Genomic DNA, 22738 nt, shown 5'->3' on the forward strand with positions numbered 1-22738 from the left:
CATATTTTTTCTCCCTATTAGTGTATATATAAAAAATGTGGAATGATGGTGTTACATTTTTTTATACCATGAAATTATTTACTTGTAAAAGCACATTAAAAGTCATTGTTTGAAAAGCTACTTAAAATGTTAGCCATCATTGTTTCCAAGGCATAAATCATATCAGTAGAAACTATGTCTTCTACATATTTTGTTAATTACCTAGCATATTGTAAGTCCTTAAAACTCATTAAACAGTTTTAAATAATTAGGCTATTTGTCATAATCTATATCCTCAAAATTCCCTACATAATAATGGTTATGTTTATATTAATTATAATGAGTATACTACTGATATTATTTCAGTGAGTTTTAATACTTGCCTGTTCTTCTAATTGCATTTTGCTTTCTGTAATCTGTTCTATGAGTTTATCAAGTTTCTTTAAAGATTTAAGGTCAGTTCCAACTTCCTTTTCTATAAATGCAGACACATAGGAAGAAAGATCACCATTATCTGCACCTTCACAGACTTGTTCATTTCCAACAAGAGCTGCAATATTTATGTCACCTAAAATGAAAGAAAAACAATTAATCAATACCAGCAAGTACTTTAGAGTTAAAAGAAATACAAAAGATATACACTATACCTACCTTCAAAAGTTAATAGGTTAAAGAAAACATGATCTATATATGGTAAATGATAATAGACACACACACAAATACATATACACACAAAAATACCCAAATGAATATATATAGCATGTATAAATGTATATGCATATATGCATTATATATATTCATTTAGATATTTTTGTGTATACACAAAAATATATATATTTGTGTGTTTCACTCACACAGAAATACCCAAATGAATAGCTATAAAGCAATCTATAGATCAAGTATTACAAAGTGCTTAAGAGCTAAGGAAATTCCTCACCTTGAAAGAGAAATTCCTAAAGTCCTAGTAACCACAGGTTTCCATAGATGTTGGCAAGACAATGCAGTTAAAGATACTGAACTTTCCTAAAGACCTTATTTCTTAACAATCTATTTTATTACTGGCGGGGGGAAAGGTCAAATCTGATTTATTGGTGTAGTGTTTATTAAATTAGTAATATGTTTTCAAAATCTGTAAAGAACCAGATGGTATGGTCTAAATAATACCAAAGGAGGGCTCTGTTTTCAAGACGTTAAAAAAGAAAAAAAAATAGTATTGAAAGATTTCAAGTATATGAAAAAAATTTGAAAGAGTGACCAATGAGTAAAAATTCATCCTTATATATGAGTTAAAAAGTCTTAAAACCTTCAGATGTCAATGGATGATCAAGATATTCATGTCAGGAACAGAAAAAAAGTTTCAAAAGGAAATCTGAGAGAAAACACAAATTAAGAGGGAAAACTCAAAGTGGCTGATGAATCCACTAACATGTACAGTCCAACATGAGATTCTTTCCATGGCAAATAAACCAGTCTTGGACTAATTCACACTGGACTTATTATTTTCTAATCCTCACCCAAGGACAAGCTTAGAGAGAGGAAGGGGGAGAAAGAGAGAGAAACATCAATGAGAGAGAGAAACATCAATTGGTTGCCTTCCATATGTGCCACCACCAGGGATCAAACCAGCAACCCAGGTATGTGTCCTGACCAGGAATGAAACCAGCAATCTTTCAGTGCACAGGACGAGCCACTCCAGCTGGGCAACAATGGACTTATTAAATGTGGCAAAAACTGGTGATTTGGGAGCCATTTTTAGAGAAGAGTGGTAGCAGAGGCAACACTTACTGGCTTTTGGTAGCTTTGCTCTCATCCCATTTAGCATATGATATTTCCCAGAGTACACTCCTTATAATAATTTGCCATTTTTACTTAAATAAAACCCTTAAGAAAACAAATTTCTAATAAACACATAATCCATTGCAAAGGAATTAAATTACTTTCCATTGTCCTAAATTTGTGGACTAACAGCACTGCTCCTCTTTTCCAGAGTATCTCTAGCTATATATTTGCTGACCATCTTTGCCAGGGTAGCTTTCTGAATATGCCCTGAACCCCAAAGAAACCTGAAGACTCACAGCAGCTTCTCAGCAAAGAAGGTAAGAATGACATGGCCCATAGTTGACTGCCATATCTTTCTCCTTCCACTCCACCCCAGTGTGCTAAGATAAACTATTTCCCTTTGAAGTATTTGTTTCCATGTGTAAGCTATCCCCTTTTGGTTACTTATGGTTTGCTTCTTCCTGGAAAAGTTTAGAAAACCCGAATTTAGGGTCAAACCTGGTATAATGGTAACTCCATTTCACTGTGCAGTCCATTAATTCCCTGATATTAAATATGCTCAACTCTACTCAGTCCACAACGTGAATTATTCCATACACAGGGCCTAACCTCCCTAGATTTGAGTAGAACCTAGGAATTACAAATGAAAACAAAAACAAGATAATACAAGAATTTAGACTGATCTCCAAATAAAAATAAATGCTATAAAATGAGGCCCCAGAGAAAGCGAGAGTGGGCTTCCTGGAAACCAAACATTACAATAAACGTGAACATATAGTGAATTTCTTGACTTCAGGTTTGCCTGAAGGATTTGGTCCTCTCTAAACAAATTATTCATGGTGAGTCTACGAACAAATTAAAAGCATGATTGAACTAGCATATATTTAGAAACAAGGACTATAACAATTTCTTTAAAAAAAAAAAAAAAAAAAGTGTGTGTATGAGAGACAAAGTTGAGGGATAATACAGCGCCTCCTGGGGAGCAGTACTGGTTGGACTTCACCTCTTTCACTTGTTATTTCTTGGAGTTGCCCTTGTAGAACTTGGCTCTTTACCAAAAATGAAGTTTTAAGAAAGCAGCAATAAGAGAAAAGCAATAGGTTATAATCAGCCTCATTACAAAACTGTCACTTCTGATAAAATAAAAATATGAATAAAGATGTGCCTAAAGTGAAAATGTAACTATCATATATTGTTTGATTATTTATGTAAAGATTAACAAAAATATATACCTGTGTGTTTAGTATTGGGTATGTTCCTTTCCTCAAACCCCCCGCCAAAATAAATTTTCCTTTGTTTTATTCAACATATAAGAATTGAAAGCCTGTTCATATGCTATGAGAACCAGTAGACCACTAGTTGGTAGAAGCAAAACTAGCATAAGTCTATGCCTCAACTTCCCAACTATAAATTATAACATTTTCCCAGTCTACACTTAAAGGTTGTAAATGGGGCTGAAATCCATGTTTCTGACTCTCAGCCCAATACTTTTATTTTCTTCTCCTTCAAATATGAGCACAACTGGCTGGTCCACATCAAACTTTATTAGTACCAAAAAAATCTATTGTTATATACAGGAGTCACAGTGTCTTCTTTTTACAATTTATCTTAAGCCCGGCCAGTGTTGCTCATCAGTTAAGCACTGACCCATGAACCTGGAGGTCACAGTTTGATTCCCATTCAGGGCACCTGTCCCGGGTTGCAGGCTCGATCCCCAGTAGGGGGCGTGTAGGGGGCAGCCAATCAATGATTCTCGCTCATCATTGATGTTTCTCTCTCTCTCCCTCTCCCTGAAATCAATAAAAACATATTAAAAAAAATTTATCTGAAATAAAACAAGTGAGTTATATGGTATATCTGGAGACACAGGTAGGGCTATGTGCAGAGGGAATATCTGTGAATGCTAAGATTGCTGTAGCTTAGGGAGTAAATTCTATCTTCACTTAAAAATTTTTTTAATTTTTTAACCATTTAAATGCAGCATAGAACATTCTTAGTCAAATGATATTCTTCAAAATAACACAGTGATTTGGCGGTTTTTATGTCTCTCCTTTCTCTTTTTTGTAAAGAACACTACTAATTGCAAAGAAGTTGGCCAAGCCAAAGGAGGGACAAGGACAAAGTCTACAGTCTGTGTCAAACATTTCATTAACATGACAGCTCAACAGGCATCAACTCCCAGGCATCTGAATGGGGCAAAGGTGGAAAAGGGATGGGTTTAACTGAAAGATATGGGGTACTCTCACATCCTTTAAGGAAAAGGAGCTGAGTTGTGGCAGCTCTGATTTGTCAAGTGCTATGGACTACCTAGAGCTTTCTTTCTGATGCAGATTATATTAGCTCCTAAAGCTAACATAGTAACATGGGCACCTCTTATTTCCAGACTATTTGCCATAATATGAAGAACCAAAAACCCTCTTGATAGAATGGCTGTTACATGCTTTTCCTTTCCTCCCCCCAAAAATTTCACTTCAAAAGCCCCTAAAGATTCCTTGATTTCCAAAAGACTGCCATGCTTAGCAATGAGCTAAGTAAAATGGCGAATGTCCCCATCCCTGAGATATGCTCCTGTGCTTAGCAGGAAATGGAGGTATTAACCTTTTCCCTCTTCTTTGTCCAGCCCAAGATCCAGGAACCAAGTTATCCATCGTGTTCTTCTCAGATCGATTTTTTTTTTTTAATATATCTTTATTGATTTCAGAGAGAGGAAAAGAGAGGGAGAGAGAGGGAGAGAAACATCAATGATGAGAGTCATTGATCAGCCGCCTCCTGCACGCCCCGACTGGGGATCAGCCCACAACCCGGGCATGTGCCCTGACCGGGAATCGAACCTTCATCGGCTGGATCCTGGGTTGACGCTCAACCGCTGAGCCACATCCGGCCAGGCTCAGATCAAATTTTAAGTGCAAATTCACTGGTCAGGTACAACTAAACAATTGATTCCTCTGAACCCAATCAAGGTGTTGGTCATCTCTCCTAGATCATTAGCCCCTCCAAATTCCTGATGCTTAGTAAGTTGGTGCTTCATTAAAATAAAAGGCAATTATGAATCCAGGACGATGGGCAGACTGCATTGAACCCACACAAGTGCCTCTACTAGGTAGGGGTCAGGAAGTATTCTTCTCTAAGTCATCCCATATTTTATCATTTTAAAACGACAAAAATATGTGTATAATGATAATCAGTATTTGACATTATGCAAGCATACGGTACAAGGAAAAAAAATCACTTCATCTAAAAGACCCTTCTTGGACGCAGACCCTATAGGGCTGAGTTTGGAGAGACAGCTTGGTAGACAGTGCTAAGGTCTATGGAGTCTGCTTACTTTTCTCCTCCACGTTCTTCCTTTCATCACCACTTTCAAAGCAGCACTAGAAGAAGAACAGGTGTGACAAAGACATTAAGCCTAAAGTGATAAATGGAACTCATTGAAGGTTCCCAGAGGACACCCACTGGAGGACAGCAAGGTCCCAAATCCCTTCCCCTGGGGCCTTCCTGAGCGGCCAGAGCTGTCTGATGCAGGTTCCAAAAAAGCCACCTCCCTGAGGCCATCACTGCCACCTCCCCAGGACCGCAGGAGTTAACTTGCCCAGCCGCATGGGCTCCCCCACCAGAGGGAAACGTCATCTCACAGGGATCGCCATAGCCACCGCACTGAAACTACCTCCCCTGGGAGGTCTGTGCACCTCACCAGACTGCAAGGGCCACCTCCCCCAGGCCACGAGAACCACGTCCTCAAGCCGGCCGCCAGGGCCACCTCACTCAATCTCCCCTGGTCTCTATGTGCCACCTCACTGGGCCACCAGTGTCCCCTTCCCGGGCCACCAGGGCCGCCTCACCGGGGCTGCCGACCCCTCGCCGATCTGGCCGGCCGGAAGCATCCCGCCTTCACGCGAGTCCTCCGCTCCAAGAGCAGCCAGCGTGGCCCGTGGAGTCCGGCTCCGCCAGCCGCTAGCCCTCCGCTCAGTCTCGCGGACAGCGCGAAGCGTCACAGCTACTTCCTCCCGTCTCTTTGGTTTCTTCCTCTTCTCCCAGAGAGGGCCTGTCCGCGCAGCCGCCGGCCCTGTGCGGTGGCGCCCCCTGCCCGCAGGGCGCCAGTCGGCCGCTCAGGAAGAGGGCCCCGCCCCGGAGGCTCACGGGAGAAAGGGGGACAGTCCTTCCTAACCTTTGTGAAACCTCCTCCGCCACGCTGGAGCCCTTAATGATGGAGCTTGAAAGTATCCTCTCCTCCACGCCATAAATACAATATGAATCATTTCAGTTTATATTTTAAATGTCATTTCAGATGTTCTGAGAGTGTGAGGGGGCTTGTTGACTAGCTTGAATGTAATTTGCTTGGGCTGTTTAATTGGGGCATTTCCAATGTCATTACCTCTGGATCTTTTAAGGCCGATCAGATTCAACTAGAGATGTCCTGGGAGCTGAATGGAGGAAAAGGACTCAGCATCTAATATGCGCTTTACCCAGTACAGAGACCGCCAGAACCTGCGCTTTGCCGGAGAGAAGGAACAGGAGTCACCTGGCAGCTAGAGACAGGGAGAGGACCCAGGGCTTTGACAACTTCAGAAACAACACGGAGACATAAATGGGGGGGGGGGGGAGCAACCCTTAGAGGAAACAGAAACCGTTCAGTGAGGAGAAACCTTTTTTAAAAAATTATATGTAGCCCTGGCTGGTGTGGCTCAGTTGGCTGCGCATCGTCCCATGCACCAGGAGGTGGCTGGTTGGATTCCCGGTGGCGGCACTTGCCGGGGTTTCAGGCTCGATCCCCGGCGGGCGGCGTGGGGGAGGCAGCCCCATCGATGTTTCTCTCTCCCTCTCCCTTCTTCTCTCTCTAAAATCAATAACATGCTTTTAAAAATTATCTGTCTGTACAATCAATATCCTGAGCTGTGACAATAAGCCATAAAACAGTAACAGATTATTGTTTAAAAAAACATTTAGAGGTTTCGAGGGGAAGATCCTCCGAGACGGGCGGCGGCGGCGGCGCGAATCCTCCGAGCGCTGGAGCGGGCGGGGCAGCTGGCAGCGGCGGCTGCAGGCGGGTGAGCGGCAGCGCCCGCGCGGGCTTCCGGCACCGGGTCTTTTTGAGATGACGCCTGGGACTCCCTCCACCCGTGTTTATCGGACTCCTCCCGAGGCCAGGCCCGGGTGCCGCGCGGAAGCGGCAGACTCGGCCTCCCTTCCAGGAGCGCCCGGCCTAGGACGCCGCCGCCGCCGCTTCCCGGAGCTGCCGCGAGGCGGAGACGAGCTCGCGCAGCGGGCACCCGCCCGGGCTCCGGGCGCCCTGAACCCTGCTTATCTATGAAATGCAGTGCACGCACCAGCTGGCCCTATTTCCCGCATGCACGGTGACCCTTCTGTTATTTAAAGATGTAAAAAATGCTGGAGACTTGAGAAAAAAGGCCATGGAAGGTACCATTGATGGTTCATTAATTAGCCCTACAGTGATCATCCGTCCATTTCAGGTACTTGTGGCAGCAAACAAAGCAGTTACCTCTACAAACTGGGAAAAATGAAGACAAGAACTCTGTCTACTGAAATTATTTTCAACCTCTCCCCAAATAACAATATTTCAGAGGCTTTGAAAAAATTCGATATTTCAGCAAGTGGTACTTCAGTTCTAATTGTTTACATTGAAGATGGAGAAAAACAAATAGATCAAGAAGACCTAATATCTCAGGTAGAAGGTCCTCAAGTTTCTCTGAAAAACCTTCCTGAAATAACACATATTACAGAAGTCAAAAAGATATATAAACTATCTTCACAAGAAGAAAGTATTGGGACATTATTGGATGCTGTCATTTGTAGAATGTCAACAAAAGATGTTTTGTGAGCCCAGCCGGCGTGGCTCAGCAGTTGAGCATCGACCTACGATCCAGGAGATGGAGGTTCAATTCCCAGTCAGGGCACATGCCCGGGTTGCGGGCTCCAGCAAGGGGGCGTGCAGGAGGCAGCCGTTCAGTGACTCTCATCATTGATGTTTCTCTCTCTCCCTCTCCCTTCCTTTCTCTGAAATCAATAAAATGTATATTTAAAATACATATATATATATATAAAGAGGTTTTGCTAAATGATAGAAATAATAAACATTTTCAACATTTATAAAGAAAATATTTAGAGGTAAAAATATGATAGCAAAAATGAAAAATTGAATAAACAAGTTGGAAGATACGAAATATCTTAGGGGGTGGGGAAGCAGAAGGACAAAGCAATGAAAATAATAGAGAAAAATAATAATAAATTTGAGGACCACTGCGGGGGGTAGAAAATCTGAGAAATAAAGAGTTCCAAAAGAAAAAACCAACAAGGGTTAGAGAAGAAGTGATCATCAACAAAATAATACAAGAAAAATTTTCCAAACTAGAAGTCATGAGTTTCTAGACTGAAAGGGTCCACCAAGTGTCCAGCACAATGAATAAAAGGTGACTAACCCCAAGGTGCATTTATTGTGAAACTGCAGAACACTGAGGGCAAAGAGACAACCCTAAGCTTTCAGAGAGAAAAACACAGGATCAAGACTCAGGGTACTTTTCAATTTCTCAACAGTCACAAAGAAAGCTAGAAATCATGGGAGCAATTCTATCAAATTTCAAAAAGAATTTTATTTCAAACTGGAATTTTTTGCTTAATTACTAGTAAACTACCAATCAAATGTGTGTAAAAAATAAAGGTATGTTCAGTCATTCAAAATCTCAAAAAAATTTTCGTTTCATTTATTTCTCCTTTTTTCAGGAAGCTACTGGGGATTGTGCTCCACTAAAATGAAGGACTAAGTGAAGAAAACATAGGCTATAGGAAACAGAAGATACAACCCAGGAGAAAAATGGAGTGACACCCTGACAACTGTGGGCTACACATACATAGACTGGTGAAGGTCAGAAGGCTCCAGGAGAGATTCCTTTAGAAACATTAAACTGATACAATACCCCCTCTATATAAATCTCTGGGGAGAGAGATTTAAACAATCATTAAGAAGTTGGGCTTGGCTTAGTGATGAATAATAAACCAAAATAAGAAAATTACTAACTGCAAGAAAAACAAAAAGCTGAGGAGAAATAATCATGGTATACAGTACCATTTTGCCCAAGATGTGAGTAGTTATAATATAGTAAAAACAAATCTATTTTTTAAAAAAGTACAGTATAGCCTGGCCAGGCGTGGCTCAGCAGTTGAGCATCGACCTAGGATCCCGGAGATCGAGGTTTGATTCCCGGTCAGGCCGCATGCCCGGTTTGTGTGCTTGATCCCCAGTGTGGGGCATGCAGGAGGCAGCCAATCAATGATTCTCTCATCACTGATGTTTCTGTCTCTCTCTCTTCCTCTTCCTTCCTCTCTCTCTGAGATCAATAAAGATATATTTTCTAAAAAATACAGTATAACTATATTAGGCAGATAAAGGGATGGGAGGTGTGGTGTGGTGGGGGAAGGGATGGGGAAAGGAAGAAGAGCTAAATCCCTATTTTTCATTAAGTGAAGTCAATAGATAATACCTAAGAGTGAAAAACCAAGAAATAGCAATACAATATGAGTATTTTACATAGAGAAATGAAAATAAATATCAAAATAACCAGTTGAAAGATGAAATGACTTCCTTTGAGGAGAGGAAAGTAGGTAAGAGGAAGAGTGGGAGACAAAATCTCTGCTGTTCCATTGCAAAACTTACAGGGTTTCTACATAATTATGTGAATCTAAATCACAAACATGTAAAACTCTGATAAAAATAAAATTAAAGAAGAAAACAGATTGCTTTAAACTCTAATTTTTCCTTCTGTAGAATTCACTTTCTGGTAAAGGAAACAACCATGAAAATAAGTAATTTAAAATTGGGCGCAGTAGGTTCAACAAGAGATACATTTGCAATGATTGAGGGAGCACAGAAAACTATTAACTACACTCTGGGAAGTGAAAGGAGGCATCTAAGATGGATAAAATACTGGGCAATAATAAGGACGAAACAAGAGAAATTGTGTGTGCTAGACACTTAGCATTTCATAGTCTGGTGTGGAGGTAAAAGCAGGATCCAAAATATTATATATAATATACACGTTATGATGTAATTTTAAAGTCAAGGAGAACATTAAACTGTTAAATATTTGCCTTGGTGAGTTTGGCTCAGTGGTTAGAGTGTTGGCCCATGGACTGAAGGGTTGCAGGTTCGATTTCCAGTCAAGGGCCACGTTGCAGGCTCATTCCCTGGACCTGTTGGGGTACATGCGGAAGGCAACCAATACATGCCATCGATGTTTCTCTCTCTCTCTCCCTCCTCCCTCCCCTCCACTCTCTAAAAGAATCAATGGGAAAAATATCCTTGGGTGAGGAATAAAAATAATAATAACAAATTGTTAGATGTTTATTAAAGGGAGCTGAAATAGGAATATTTCTGCATTATTTTAACTTTAAAAGCCAATAAAGAGCTGCCATTTTGAAAAACAGAAAACTAAAACTGCATGTTTCACTTGGACCTTGCCTAAGGTAGTTTAGGCTGAAATGCAAAAAGGACAAGTTCTGACCATGGACCCAACTATTGGGAAGAAATGTGAACGCTTTTCCTCCACACTCATTTTATGAGGAGTTGGGCCAAAATCTCAGAGAAGATACTTTTTAAAATATACAGAAACTAAAAGTTTAGGATTTTTACTGTGTGGCTGAGATAAAAATATTTGCAGTTGCTGTCATTAGGACATTAACCTATGAATTAACCATAGCCCAAGGACCTGTGATTGTACACATATTAGAAATAGAAAACTATCTTAGGTACTTAATTGAAATGAATAATCTAGGTGGTATAGAATCCTACCAGTCTGAGTGAATTATCTCTGTTCGGTTAGCCAGGTCCCTACATGTAAACCCAGATTTTAAGAACAAGTCTACAGCTGCTATGTAAAATAGTATGGGGGTTGCACAAAAAATTAAAAATAGAATTACCATATGATATAGCAATTGCACTTCTTGGTATATACACACACAAAAAATTGAAAGCAAGGTCTCCAAGAGATATAGATATACCCTATGAACACTGCTATGAACATGCAGCATTACTCACAATAGCCAAAAGATAGAAGCAAGCCTAGTGATATCGGGCATACTAAATGTGGTATATACATATAAGGGAATATTATTCAGCCTTAAAAAAAAGGAAATTCTGACACATGCTATAGTGTGGATGAATGTTAAGGACATTATGCTAAGTGAAGCCAGTCACGAACATATACTGATTCCACTTAAATGAGTTACCTAGAATTTTAAAATTCATAGAGACCAAAAGTAGAATGGTGATTGCCAGGGGATAGGAGGAGGAAGTTATCAGTATAGAATTTCAGTTTTCAAAATGAAGAGTTTGAGAGGACGGTCATGATGGTTGCACAACAATATGAATGTGCTCAATACCACTGAACTATATATACTTAAAAATGGTTAAAATGGTAAATTTTATGTTATGTGTATTTTAACACAATTAAAAAAAAACAAGTCTAGCAAAAATATAAGTGCGTCTAGTAATATGGATTTTTCACTCAGGATTGAAGTTTGGCAAAACATAAAATGTGCAAAAGCTATCTGAAGATAGGATTTGGTTTAGAAACGTGTGCTACTGGAAGAGCATGGGAAGAGTAATGAATTTTATTTTTCTTTACACAGAGCGCAAACTTGCTATGGTCCCGTTTCTTAAGGGGATCCTATTGGGGAGCCGTGAAGCATGCAGGTAAATCGAAGAAGTGGAAAAATGGTGCTCTTGGATCTGTTGCATTCGAAGGAATTATATACATAGAACAATAGGGACCCTAATGGGATTCTCTATTACGAATCTCTAATGTGATTCACTATTAACTGCGTGGTGGAAGGTAACAAAAAAGGGCCATAACTGTATAGAAGAAACACTTATCAGAATGCAACTAACATTCCTAAGGCAAGCGCTGCTTTAGAAGTCGTCTAAAGGACTCTTTGGTGCCTGTAAAATCACTTCTTGCCCTAGCCAAAGCCCAGGTGCCACCGCCTGGGAAGCTCCTGGAGTGAACGGGCCACGGTGAGCTCCCTGCCCCGCAGCTGGGAAGGCCAAGGGGTGCAGCTGCAACGCGTCGGGACTGGCCGCTGGGGGCGCGTAAAGGCGGAAAGTGGGCGGGGCCTCTCCCTCCCGGGGCAGGTGGGCGGGGACCACGGCTAAAGGCGGGCTCCACCCCGGGGAGGGGCCGGCTGGCAGCCGCGCGTCCCTGCGCCGCACGTGTGCGAGCCCGGCCGCCCGCTAGTCCACACGAGCTCTGCGGGCCCCAGGCGCGGACAGCGGCGCTTATGTCTGGCCGCCCTTGCAGCTGGCTCTTCCGAGTGACCCTCGCCGCTGCCGCCCTCCTGCGCCCGGAGCAGCGAACCGGCCCCCTCGCCGCTCGGCCCGCGCCGCGCCCGCACTCCCCGGCCCCAGGTAAGTGCGCGGCCTCCCTGCAGCCGCCCGGGCTCCGCCGCCAGCCCTCGGCCCGGCCCGGTGCCCCGGCTCCCAGGTCCCGCCCGAAGGGGCGGTGCAGTCTGGGAAGGTGTCCCATCCGTGTTCTGAGCCCACGGCGCGCCCGCGTAGCCTCCATTATGGGTCGTACCCGCGGGAGCGCGGCGGGAGCCGGGCGGGACCAGCGCTTCGTTGGTGCCAGCCCCGCCCCCCATTGCCGGGGCAGGTCCTCTGGGAACGCTGCGCCCTCCTTCCTCCCCGCGGCGCTGTCAGGCCGAAGATCCCATTCCCATTCCTTTCTTCGCCCCAGACGCTCCCTAAACTCTTCTCCCTCCCGGAAGAGAAAACTGGCATTTATCCCGAAACCTTTTACAGCTCCGGTACGTCGCTGGGCCATTCGGCTACAGCGTCCATTCCACGTGTTTTCTCCTCGTACTCCTAACCCATCACTACTTATTGTGAGGCGTCTGTATGCCAGGTGACTGCTTGTTTTATAGACGTTTTCCAGAAGTAGGAGCGAACAGGTTGGGAACCAGGAGTGTTTTCTCGAGCCCTCTGCCGTGTTGGTGTTTAACGAGTGGATGGAGGACGTGCTGCTGTGCATGTTGAAACTCATCCGTACTGAGCCCTTACCGCCAGCCCTGCACTGAGTGGTTTAAAAGTACGTCTTCGTTGCATGGGTTTTAGCGCCTGCCAAGGAGTAAAGTTTGGAGTCTAGTTTTTCAAATATTTGGTCCCGTTGTCAGACCACTTTTTTTTTTTTTTCCATTCCGGAAATATCTATAGGATTACCAAGGGCTTTTGTTTCAAGTCCCTAATCATCTGTGAGACAGGCATGCCGCATCCTTTGGCCTCCGGATGCCTTGACAGTGGAGGGATCTGTCAAATATCCAACAGTACACTCATACTGAAAAGGGGATGGATAGGAAATGATTTTGTTCAGTCATTAGGCAAGTAGCCAACACTCAGTATTTATTAATTTAATAACTCCTCCTGAACATATTTTTTTATAGAGGCTGGGCAGTACAGGTATTAATAAAGCATAGCTTTGCCCCTAAATAGGAGAGAGAAACAATAACCCAGCTGGGCTTACTTTTGACTAAGTTTGCTCCAACCTCAGTCCTTTACAGGCACCTCCTTGGAGATGCTTCACTAAAGAGCACCCTTCTTTCTCTCATTCCCCTTACTCAGCTTTATTTATAGCTCTTATGTTTGCATGTTTTTAAATTATTTTATTATTCTATATATCCTTAAGTAAAGGTAAGCTCAATCAGGGCAGGAAAATTTCCCTTTTTCCACAGTGCCTAAAATAGTGCCAGACACATAAGAGGTGCTCAATAAATATTTGTGGGATGAACAAATGTAATAACCTTAACAATCTTGCATATTAGAGTGTAGTGAGTGTGTGCTTTGCCCTGAAGAAAGTGCTCTTTATTGTGAGTGCTAGAGAGGTTACTGACAGTTTGCAGAGGATGGAGGATAGAAACATTTAAAAAGTGGAAGTTATGGAGGGTTTTGGAATACAGATACCATTAAGACTAATATGGCCCTTTTTTAAGATGTTCATTTTGTGGGAAATAATATTAAGGGACTGTCAGTGGTGTATTAAAATTTTGAAAATGCTAAACTTTATTTTTGTTGTGGGTGTAGAGGAAGCTTATTGGTGAACGTGATATTATAATGAAAAAGATTTTAAAATACTGTTAAAATTGTAATATTCCTAATCTCATTTGGCTCATTTGGAGTGTAAAGGAAGCAACTCTTTATTTTATTTATTTTACTTTATTTTATTTTATTATGTTTTTAATATATCTTTATTTCCGAGAGAGGAAGGGAGAGGGGGAGAGAGAGACATCAATGATGAGAGTCATTGATTGATCAGCTGCCTCCTGCACGCCCCCTACTGGGGATCCAGCTCTCAACCTGGTTATGTGCCCTGACCAGGAATCTAATCACAATCTCCTGGATCATAGGTTAGCCATGCTGGTCGAGCCAGAACTCATTATTTTAGTATTCCCTCCAAAGAATTGTATAGGATTTCAAGTTCATGTAGTATTAGTAGATTTCATTCTCTACCCAGTCACAGAATCAAGCTTCTGGTCTGTAGAGATTTTACTTGACATATGAGATACTGTCATTACTATCATGGACAGTGTATTTGTGCAGTATAATATTTCTTTAAAACTTTTTTTTTAAAAACCTCATAAAGTTCCACCCTTTACCGCCTTCCCCCCCTTTTTTTTTTTAAGTTGATCACTTGTTCTTGCTTTGAGTAGAATGCTTGAATATGTATATTAGGATTTTTCTGAAATTTTCTTAGGGAAATTTTTGAGTTTTCCTTAGGGTAATCACATTGGGGCCGTCAGGGTTGTTTTATCTTTCTGATTGAGTTCTACTCAGTCTCTTTCATGTTCACAGGATTTCCCCCTCCCCACTTTCTCATTTAAAAGTTATATTGCATTTCAATCTTTCCTTTTGTATAGTTCCTGCTTATGTAAACAACACTAGTGTGAATTCTGCCTCTCCTAGTGTAGCAGTTTGCACAGCTGTTCTGGTAAGTATGCTCTCAGCTCCTAGGCCCACAGACAGAATTTAACAAAATATATATTAGCCCGGCCAGGCGTGGCTCAGCGGTTGAGCATCGACCTAGGATCCAGATGATCAGGGTTCGATTCCCAGTCAGGGCACATGCGCAGTTGCGGGCTTGATTAATGACTCTCTCATCATTGGTGTTTCTATCTCTCTCTCTCCCCCTCTCCTTTCCTCTCTCTGAAATCAATAAAAATATATTTAAAAAAACAAAACAAAACAAAACAAAAATATATATATATTAAGTGACTTACAATCATTGGTGCTTTATATACTTTTTTAAAAAATATATCTTTATTGATTTCAGAGAGAGGAAAGGAGAGGGAGAGAGAGAGATAGAAACATCAATGATGAGAGGGTTATTGATCGAGCCTGCAACCGGGCATGTGCCCTGACCGGGAATCGAACCCTGATCATCTGGATCCTAGGTTGATGCTCAACCACTGAGCCACACCCTGCCGGGTGGTGCTTTATTGTCAGGAGCCAGCCTGAAAGACGAACAAACCTGAGTTCGAGCGGTGGGAATTAAAGAGACAGACAAAGTTATGGGATCAGGAGGGCTGCCCTCCAATGAGGTGCAGCACCAAACGGCTTCAAAGCCTTTATTATATAGTGAGTAACAAACAATTAATAATGAGGTGAGGGTGATACAGAGTAGTTCCTTCAAGGCCGCATGAACGCTCTTTCAGAGTAAACACCGTGCCTCCTGCATGAGCTCAGACCTTGGTAATTATCTTTATCTTGGCTTCTAATGGGAACTTTTGGGGAGGATTGAGTCCTCGACTCCAGAGCCTCAGGCTATGTGGACCATGTCCAGACACATAGCGGGCTCTCAATATCAAGGGTCATTGTGGGGAGGGTTGAGTCCCTGACTCCAGACCCTCAGGTGACGTGGACCATGTCCAGACACATCACCGGCTCCCAACACTTTATATACTTTAATAATTAATGTCTGTGATAGGACCATGAGCTAAAACAAATAAAAACTATAATTTCATTTGAAAGCAAAAGTGAGATTAGTTAATGAACTTGTCTTTGCAATTAAATATAACAAGAAAAAGATCAGGCAAGGGTCCACAAGAATCAAGAAAAAGACTTCCAAAAAATACCAAAGGTATATTTATTTGGTATTGGCAGTGCTTTGAGGGTCTCTTAAAATTAAGTGGTATTTGAAAGAGAACACCATGTTTAATCATTAGCCCAGAGAACAAAAGAAGCGTAAGAAGTTTTGGGGTTTTTTTTCCTCCAGTCTGAGCAATAACAACTCTGTGTAAATCATCCATAGTAAATATTAATGACCAACAGTTAAATCGGAACAGTTTTACAGACCTTTGACTGAGTCATCATTTTTCAGCTTTACAGACAAATAAACTGAAGCTTAGAGAGGTTAAGTGACCTTCTTAGTAAATGGCAAAACCTAGATCAGGCTTCACTTTATACCCTACAAACTGCCGTTTACCAAGTAAGAGTTGAAACCAGTGGTTGATACTTCAGATCCATGGTCCGCTAATATTCTCATTCCACGGATGTTGGGCATAATAGTGCTGTCCTAAACCTAGAATTTTATTCACAAAATCACTGATGAAGGCATAGGGGAGAGTGAGGAATTCAGGTGATGCCCTTATTCTGACACAGGTGACTGGTAGGTAGTTGGTGGTAACATTCCCTGTGGTGAGAGGTGCAGTTTAACAGAAGTGCGTTTATAATGGGAAATGATGAGATTAATTTAGGGCATGTTGAGTGAGAGCATTTGATTCCACCTCTTACTAGCTCTGTAAATGAGCAAATACTTTGTAGTTTTGTAGTGCTAAGATGGGAATGATAATGATCCCTCTGTCATAGGGTTAAAGTGAGGCTTGAATGAGCTCACTGCATACACTTCATTGTTTAGCTGTCTTTATGATTGCCTTGGACGTTAGGCGAGAGTTGGAGATGGAGGGGTACTAGCTGGAAAACTTGGGAGTGAGAAGGGAACAGGACTGGAGAAGGAACCTAGAGAAGCCCAAATTTAAGCATCAAGTGGAGAGGGAGGGGGAAAGACTGTCTCCAGAGGCAAGAAATAAGCAAGGAATAGGAGTTTCAAGGGAAGAAAGCAGTGATCCATGTTGTGTTGGGAAAAGATACCAGGTAGGGCCAGGCTTGAACAGCTGTGATTTGGGCAAAGAAGCCTCTGTTGACGGGGCATTTATTTCATTCACTGCCGTGGCTTGTCACAGTACTGGGAATAATGTCTGGCACAGGGATGCTTGGTAAATGTTTGTTGAGGGGAGGAAGCGCGGTGCTGAAGAGTGAGTGTTAAAGTAAGTGTGGATTTCCCTTAAGAGGGTTGCCATATTAAGGAGAATGGTTATAATAAGTGGTCTTGTTGTCACCAGAAAGAAATTGAGATTGAGGTGAGTCTGCCCTGGTACAGTCTGTAATGTGTGGGTTTTTTGACTTTTTGCAGGAAAGATTTCATAGCATAAGTCCAGGTGATTTTTTAAAAAATATATCTTTATTGATTTTAGAGAGGAAGGGAGAGCTAGAGAGAGAGATAGAAACATCAATGATGAGAAAGTCATCATTGGACACCCCCAGCTGGGGATCAAGCCTGCAACCTGGGCATGTGCCTTGACCAGGAATCGAACTTCGATCTCCTGGATCCTAGGTCGATGCGCAACTGCTGAGCCACACCTGGCCAGGCAGTCCAGGTGATTTTGAAAGTACATTTAATAAAGCTGGGGACAGTGAAGCAAAGGAGGGGCTTAAGAGAAGAGGCAAGATCATAGCAACAGGAGTGAGTCTAGACAGAGGTCCCTTGGCCCTTTGGAAAGGTAAAGAAGAGTCGAACCTAAGCAAGGCTGCCTTGGCCCTTTAGGAAAAAAGTCATAGAGGCAGAAGAAGTGAGCCATCTGGGCTGCATGGACTCAGGAAACAAGTCACAGAGGCAAAAGAAGGGCCCTTGGAGACAAGTTTAGAGGTTAGCCCTGGACAAGCTGCTGCCCTGGTTGCAAGTCTCCTGGGAACCTTTAGAGCTTAGGAGAAAGAAAGCAAAGATACACCCCTGAGGAAAGAAGAGGTAGGGGAAAGGCGTGGTTGTGCTCCACAGCGTCTGCTGCGTCTTTTGTCTTAAGAGCTTTTATGTGTTTTCTAATAGCAGGAATTTTAGGGGAGGTCTCAGGGTAGGATTTCAGTAGAATATTCATCAGCTTTCCAGGTGTGTCCTTTGATGTCCTGATAATCAGAGTGAGCCTATAGAGGGGATAGGAGTTAGGATCTTTTCCTGGTTAGTTTCACCTTCAGAGAATGTCATTGAAGAGGGACCAGACAAGTGAGCCAGTGTGCCCCCTGCATGGTCTGGAATGTGTAAACCATTTGCTCCTAAGTGTCCTTGGTTAGGAAAGATGAGACTTTGCGTTTAATTATCTGACTGTAAATTGCTCAGTCAGTTAACTATCTGTCTCAGTTTCTCCATTCCACTTGTCAAGGAATTCTAGCTTTTTACTATCTTGCCTCATTGTGAATATACTGGAGGGAGGTGTGTCTGTCAGAAGACCTTGCTTACTAGGGAGGGCCAGGCAATGTGGAGGGCTCTCATAAGAGGAACTCCCCTGACCTGGCGAGGTTTTCTCCAGCAGCAACCAGGAGCATAGACTCACAGACAGTTGGATTGGTACTTGGTTGAGGTTTAGCAAGGATCATGGAGCAGAAGGACTAGTGAACAAGAGTGTTGAGTAGTGGCTAAGAGTTATTGAGGTTTTGGGCACTTGAACAAGTAAAGGTGGAAGAGGTGGTGTCTTGGGACTGGATATCTTGATATACTTAAAGAACAGGTGATGGGAGAGAGGGAGGAGTAGAACTGAAAAGATTGGTGATTTGATCAGAGTAGAATAGTTTGTATATCTTTTTATACTTTGCCTTTTATTATAAAAAATATTAATGTGTTCCCATCACTCAGTTTCAACAATTTCCAACTCAGCCAATCTTGTTCCAAATCTACACCCACTCTGCTTCCATTCACCACTGGTAAATTATTTTGAAGCAAATTCCAGACTATATCTTTTCAACTATAAATAGCTCAATTTCTGTCTCTAAAACATAAGGATTCTGTTTTTAAGTGTAACCACAGTAACATGATTTCACCTTTAAAAGTTGACAATACTAGCCTGGCCGAGCATGGCTCAGCGGTTGAGTGTAGACCTGGGATCCAGGCGATCAGGGTTCGATTCCCGGTCAGGGCACATGCCCGGGTTGTGGGCTCGATCAATGACTCTCTCATCATTGATGTTTCTATCTCTCTCTCTCCTTCTCCTTTTCTCTCTCTGAAATCAATAAAGATATATTTTTTAAAAAAAGTTGACAATACTACTAATGTCATCAAATATCCCCAGTGTTTCAATTTCCCTGATTGTCTAATACTTTTTTAATTTTATTTTTTTAATTGATTTTTGAGAGAGAAAGAGGCAGACACATCGATTTGTTGTTTCACTTATGTATTCATTGGTTGCTTCTTGTATGTGCCCTGACCAGAGATTGAACCTGCAACTTTGGTGTATCAAGACAAGACTGTAAGCAACTGAGCTACCCAGCCAGGGCCTCATAAATGCTTTTTTAAACAGTTGGTTTGCTTAAATCAGGATCCAAAAAAGGATCCATCTATTGCATTTCTTTGTAGGTTTATCTGTAGGTTCCCCTTCTTTTTTTCCTTTGCTGTTTATTAGTTGAAGGAACTGTGTCTTTGTCCTTGTAATTTCCCATTCAGGATTTTGCTGATTGCTTCCCATGGTGGCATTTAACATCTTCTTTCCGTGTATGCCATCTAAATTAGTAGTTAGATATAGAGTTTCAATCAGTAAATATACATCACACATTATAGCATGTACTTTCAGGGGTACACAATATCTGGTTATTTCTCTTTGTGATGTTAGTGGACATTGATGTTTATTGCTCCAGTCCACAATTTCATTAATGATTTGCTACTTAATGTGTCTTTGATCTCTGTAGATAGGGAACTGTTTTGGCACCTATTTCAGGAATTCTGCAACATATCTATTAATGCTTGTTACACCAGGCTAGATTCTCTGGCATGTACGAAAGAAATAATACCCTCAAAGAATCTTTAAACTTCTTTTTTTTTTTGTAATCCTCACCAGGGGATATTTTTTCCATTGCTTTTCAGAGAGACTGGAAGAGAAACATTGATATGAGAGAGACACATTGATTGGTTGCTTCCCATACCAGGGCCGGGGATCGAGCCTGCAACTAGGTATGTGCCCTTGTCCAGAATAGAACCCTGGACCCTTCAGTCTGCGGGTTGACACTTTAACTACTGAGCCAAGCCGGCTAGGGCTCTGCAGACTTTTTGAGGGAGAAAAGGGGACTAGTGTTTATTAGGGCCTACTGTTCTAGCCACTTCATGTTTATCATCTCATTTAATCTTCATTACAGTTCTTTGACACATATCATTACCATTTTACACCTCAAGAACAGGATCTTGGAGAAGTTAATAATGTACTTGGACCAGTTACACAGCTAGAAAATGGTGAGGGGAAAAACACAGTACCCAAGTGCCTGCATGGGCAGTGTAAATGAAAGAGGTAAAATGGGAAGACATAACAGTCAGGGCTTCTGGCCTTCAGATGAGTCTCAAAGGACAGCTGAGAGACCAGGGTGATCTGAGATTGGTATAGAGGACCTTTTGTTGGAGAGCTCATGTCAACAGTCAGACTGGGAATGGGCACCTGTTGGGGCTGGGCCTGAGTCATTGGAGGTGTGTGTAAGATAATGGTACATGGCACTGGATCATGGACAGTACCAAAGCAGAAGGATGGAGCAGTTTTTCTGCAGAGGAAATAATTGGTGTTTCCACCAGGGCTTATAGCCATTGGGTTATTGAGAAGGAGACTGATGAGTGGTTCTCTGCATACTGGGAAGGAGGTAGAGGTCTAGCTGACTATAAAGTCCCAGTGCCAAGTGCAGATATGGTTGTTATTTCCTGTGCTCTCCCTGCTGAGAGTTCAGGCCGCTGGAACGGTATCACAATCTGTCTCTTGGTAGATCTTGTCATGCCAGCTGGAGACCCTGTATCATTGTTGGAGGGCCATTGAGGGCTTTTACATTGTGACACAATGTAATGACGGGCTACAGGTCATCTCTCGGTTGTCCTCTATATACCTGCAACACCACAGGACTATATGTGGGCTTGTCTTCTCCTACCACCTGCTCCTCTTCCTGGGGTCCTCGTGTCCACTCAGGTCCCCAAGACAGAAAACCCAAGTCATGCTGGGGTATTTCCTCTTTTTTCCTCATTCGTCACGGAGTCTTGTTCCTAGCACCTTCTGATTATCCCTGAATCCGCCCCTCCTTTCTGTTGCCCTTGCCTCAGCCTTAGGTCAGGTTGTACTGATATCTTGCCTTGGTTACAGCTGTACCCTGTTAGCTAGTCTTCCAGCCTAACCTCTGTTTCTCTTCTAAGGATACCACGAAATCTCCTGACTTACGAAGATTTGATTTGATTTTCAGAATGTCATTTCCTCCGTTCCACCTGGTGTGGCTTCCACCCACTCTCTGGCTTTGACTACAAACTCTCCTTGTGTGTTGTGCCTTCCACGATGTGTGATGAACTCCTTGGGGTTCTTGCAGCACTCCATGCTCTCCCATTCCTCCATGCCTTGACATAGCCAGTATCTTCTTCCCCCAAACAGCGTCCTCCCCCTTTTCCATGGCCTTACTCCTTCCTCAAAACCTGCTCGGGTGTTTATTTTTTGACTTCCATTAGAAAGGGTGACTTCTCTGACCCCATCACCTCTAACATCTTCTGAGGTTTCTCTGTGTTCCCATAGTCCCAACCAAGTGCTCCCTGGATCTCTTCTGTCTCCCTTGCTGGTGTGCAAGCTCTCTGAGGGCAGCTTTGTTGATATAAAGTGAGAATGAAATAGCATCAGCATTTCATAAACCAGCATTCTTTTTTACTATACCTTGCTTAGAACAAGTAAAGAATAAATGCCTTCTTTTTTGAATTAGAGATAATTTTGTATAGCTAATTGTGTTGTACTTCTGTTCCGGTTTCTTGGTTTCTTCCACTTTATTATTTTTTTTTTTGTCTTTCAAAGGAAATTGTATTTACTAACATTTATCTATATATTTTCTCCTGTTTTTGGAGCCATCATGATCCTTTTTTCTGTCACTTTTTGCAGGTAGTATTTGTCTTTTTCTCTACCTTTCTTTCCATTCTTTATTTTTAACTATTTTAAATTTTTTTAAAATATATTTTTATTGATTTCAGAGAGAGGAAAGGAGAGGAAAAGAGAGACATAGAAACATCAATGATGAGAGAGTCATTGGTCAAGCGCGCAACTGGGCATGTTCTCTGACCGTGAATCGAACCCTGATCACCTGGGTCCTAGGTCAACACTCAACCGCTGAGCCATGCCTGGCCGGGCTATTTTTGACAATTTAAAAATACAAGATTAACCCAACCAGTGTGGCTCAGTGGCTGAGCGTTGACCCAGGAACCAAGAGGTCACTGGTTCAATTCCTAGTCAGAGGCACATGCCCTGGTTTCGCGCTTGACCCCCAGTAGGGGGCATGCAGGAGGCAGCTGATCGATGATGTTTCTCTCATCAGTATTTCTATCTCGCTATCTTCTCCTTTCTTCTCTCTCTAAAAAATCAATAAAAACATTTTTAAAAAAATACAAGATTAGATATGGATTCTTAAAATTTAGTTCATCATTATTATTCTGCTATAGATGCTTCTGTAGGGGGATTTCTTATTAACCGAGCCTTGAAAAACTAGAATATTAATTTTCTGCTTATTTACATATTTATGAATATGTTTACTAAGTTCATTAGATGTTAATTTTAGCATCTCTCTATATAATTAATATAGGAAAAGCCTTTATTCTTATATTACCAAGAGCATCAAATAAGATCAGATGGTCTTAGATAAATGTGTTGGCTTTGATTGCCACAGGTAACT

General features: G+C 42.1%; 2 protein-coding genes and 1 pseudogene across 7 annotated transcripts in view; 2 read left to right on the plus strand and 1 right to left on the minus strand.

The window, feature by feature from the left end:
* RINT1 (RAD50 interactor 1) overlaps positions 1 to 5789 on the minus strand; it is a 30480-nt gene extending 24691 nt beyond the window's left edge. The window contains exons 1-3 of one of the 3 annotated variants that reach the window (XM_081146635.1): positions 5598 to 5789; positions 5084 to 5129; positions 363 to 547 (exon numbers count right to left, since the gene is read on the minus strand). In XM_081146635.1, the coding sequence (XP_081002761.1) occupies positions 363 to 547; positions 5084 to 5129; positions 5598 to 5639 (273 nt within the window). In that variant the 5' untranslated portion in view covers positions 5640 to 5789. The other 2 variants (XM_081146636.1, XM_081146637.1) reach the window with 2 other exon arrangements.
* A 718-nt stretch (positions 5790 to 6507) lies between these two features.
* On the plus strand, positions 6508 to 8396 carry LOC308561356 (EKC/KEOPS complex subunit TPRKB pseudogene; annotated as a pseudogene). The gene has a single exon. The product of its transcript is annotated as an EKC/KEOPS complex subunit TPRKB pseudogene (transcript).
* A 3534-nt stretch (positions 8397 to 11930) lies between these two features.
* PUS7 (pseudouridine synthase 7) overlaps positions 11931 to 22738 on the plus strand; it is a 73918-nt gene continuing 63110 nt past the window's right edge. Inside the window, exon 1 of one of the 3 annotated variants that reach the window (XM_081147557.1) lies at positions 11931 to 12172. In XM_081147557.1, the coding sequence (XP_081003683.1) occupies positions 12046 to 12172 (127 nt within the window). In that variant the 5' untranslated portion in view covers positions 11931 to 12045. The other 2 variants (XM_081147558.1, XM_081147559.1) reach the window with 2 other exon arrangements.

The sequence above is a fragment of the Miniopterus schreibersii genome (assembly GCF_964146895.1).
Source record: "Miniopterus schreibersii genome assembly, chromosome: 9".
Classification (NCBI taxonomy): Eukaryota; Metazoa; Chordata; class Mammalia; order Chiroptera; family Miniopteridae; genus Miniopterus; species Miniopterus schreibersii.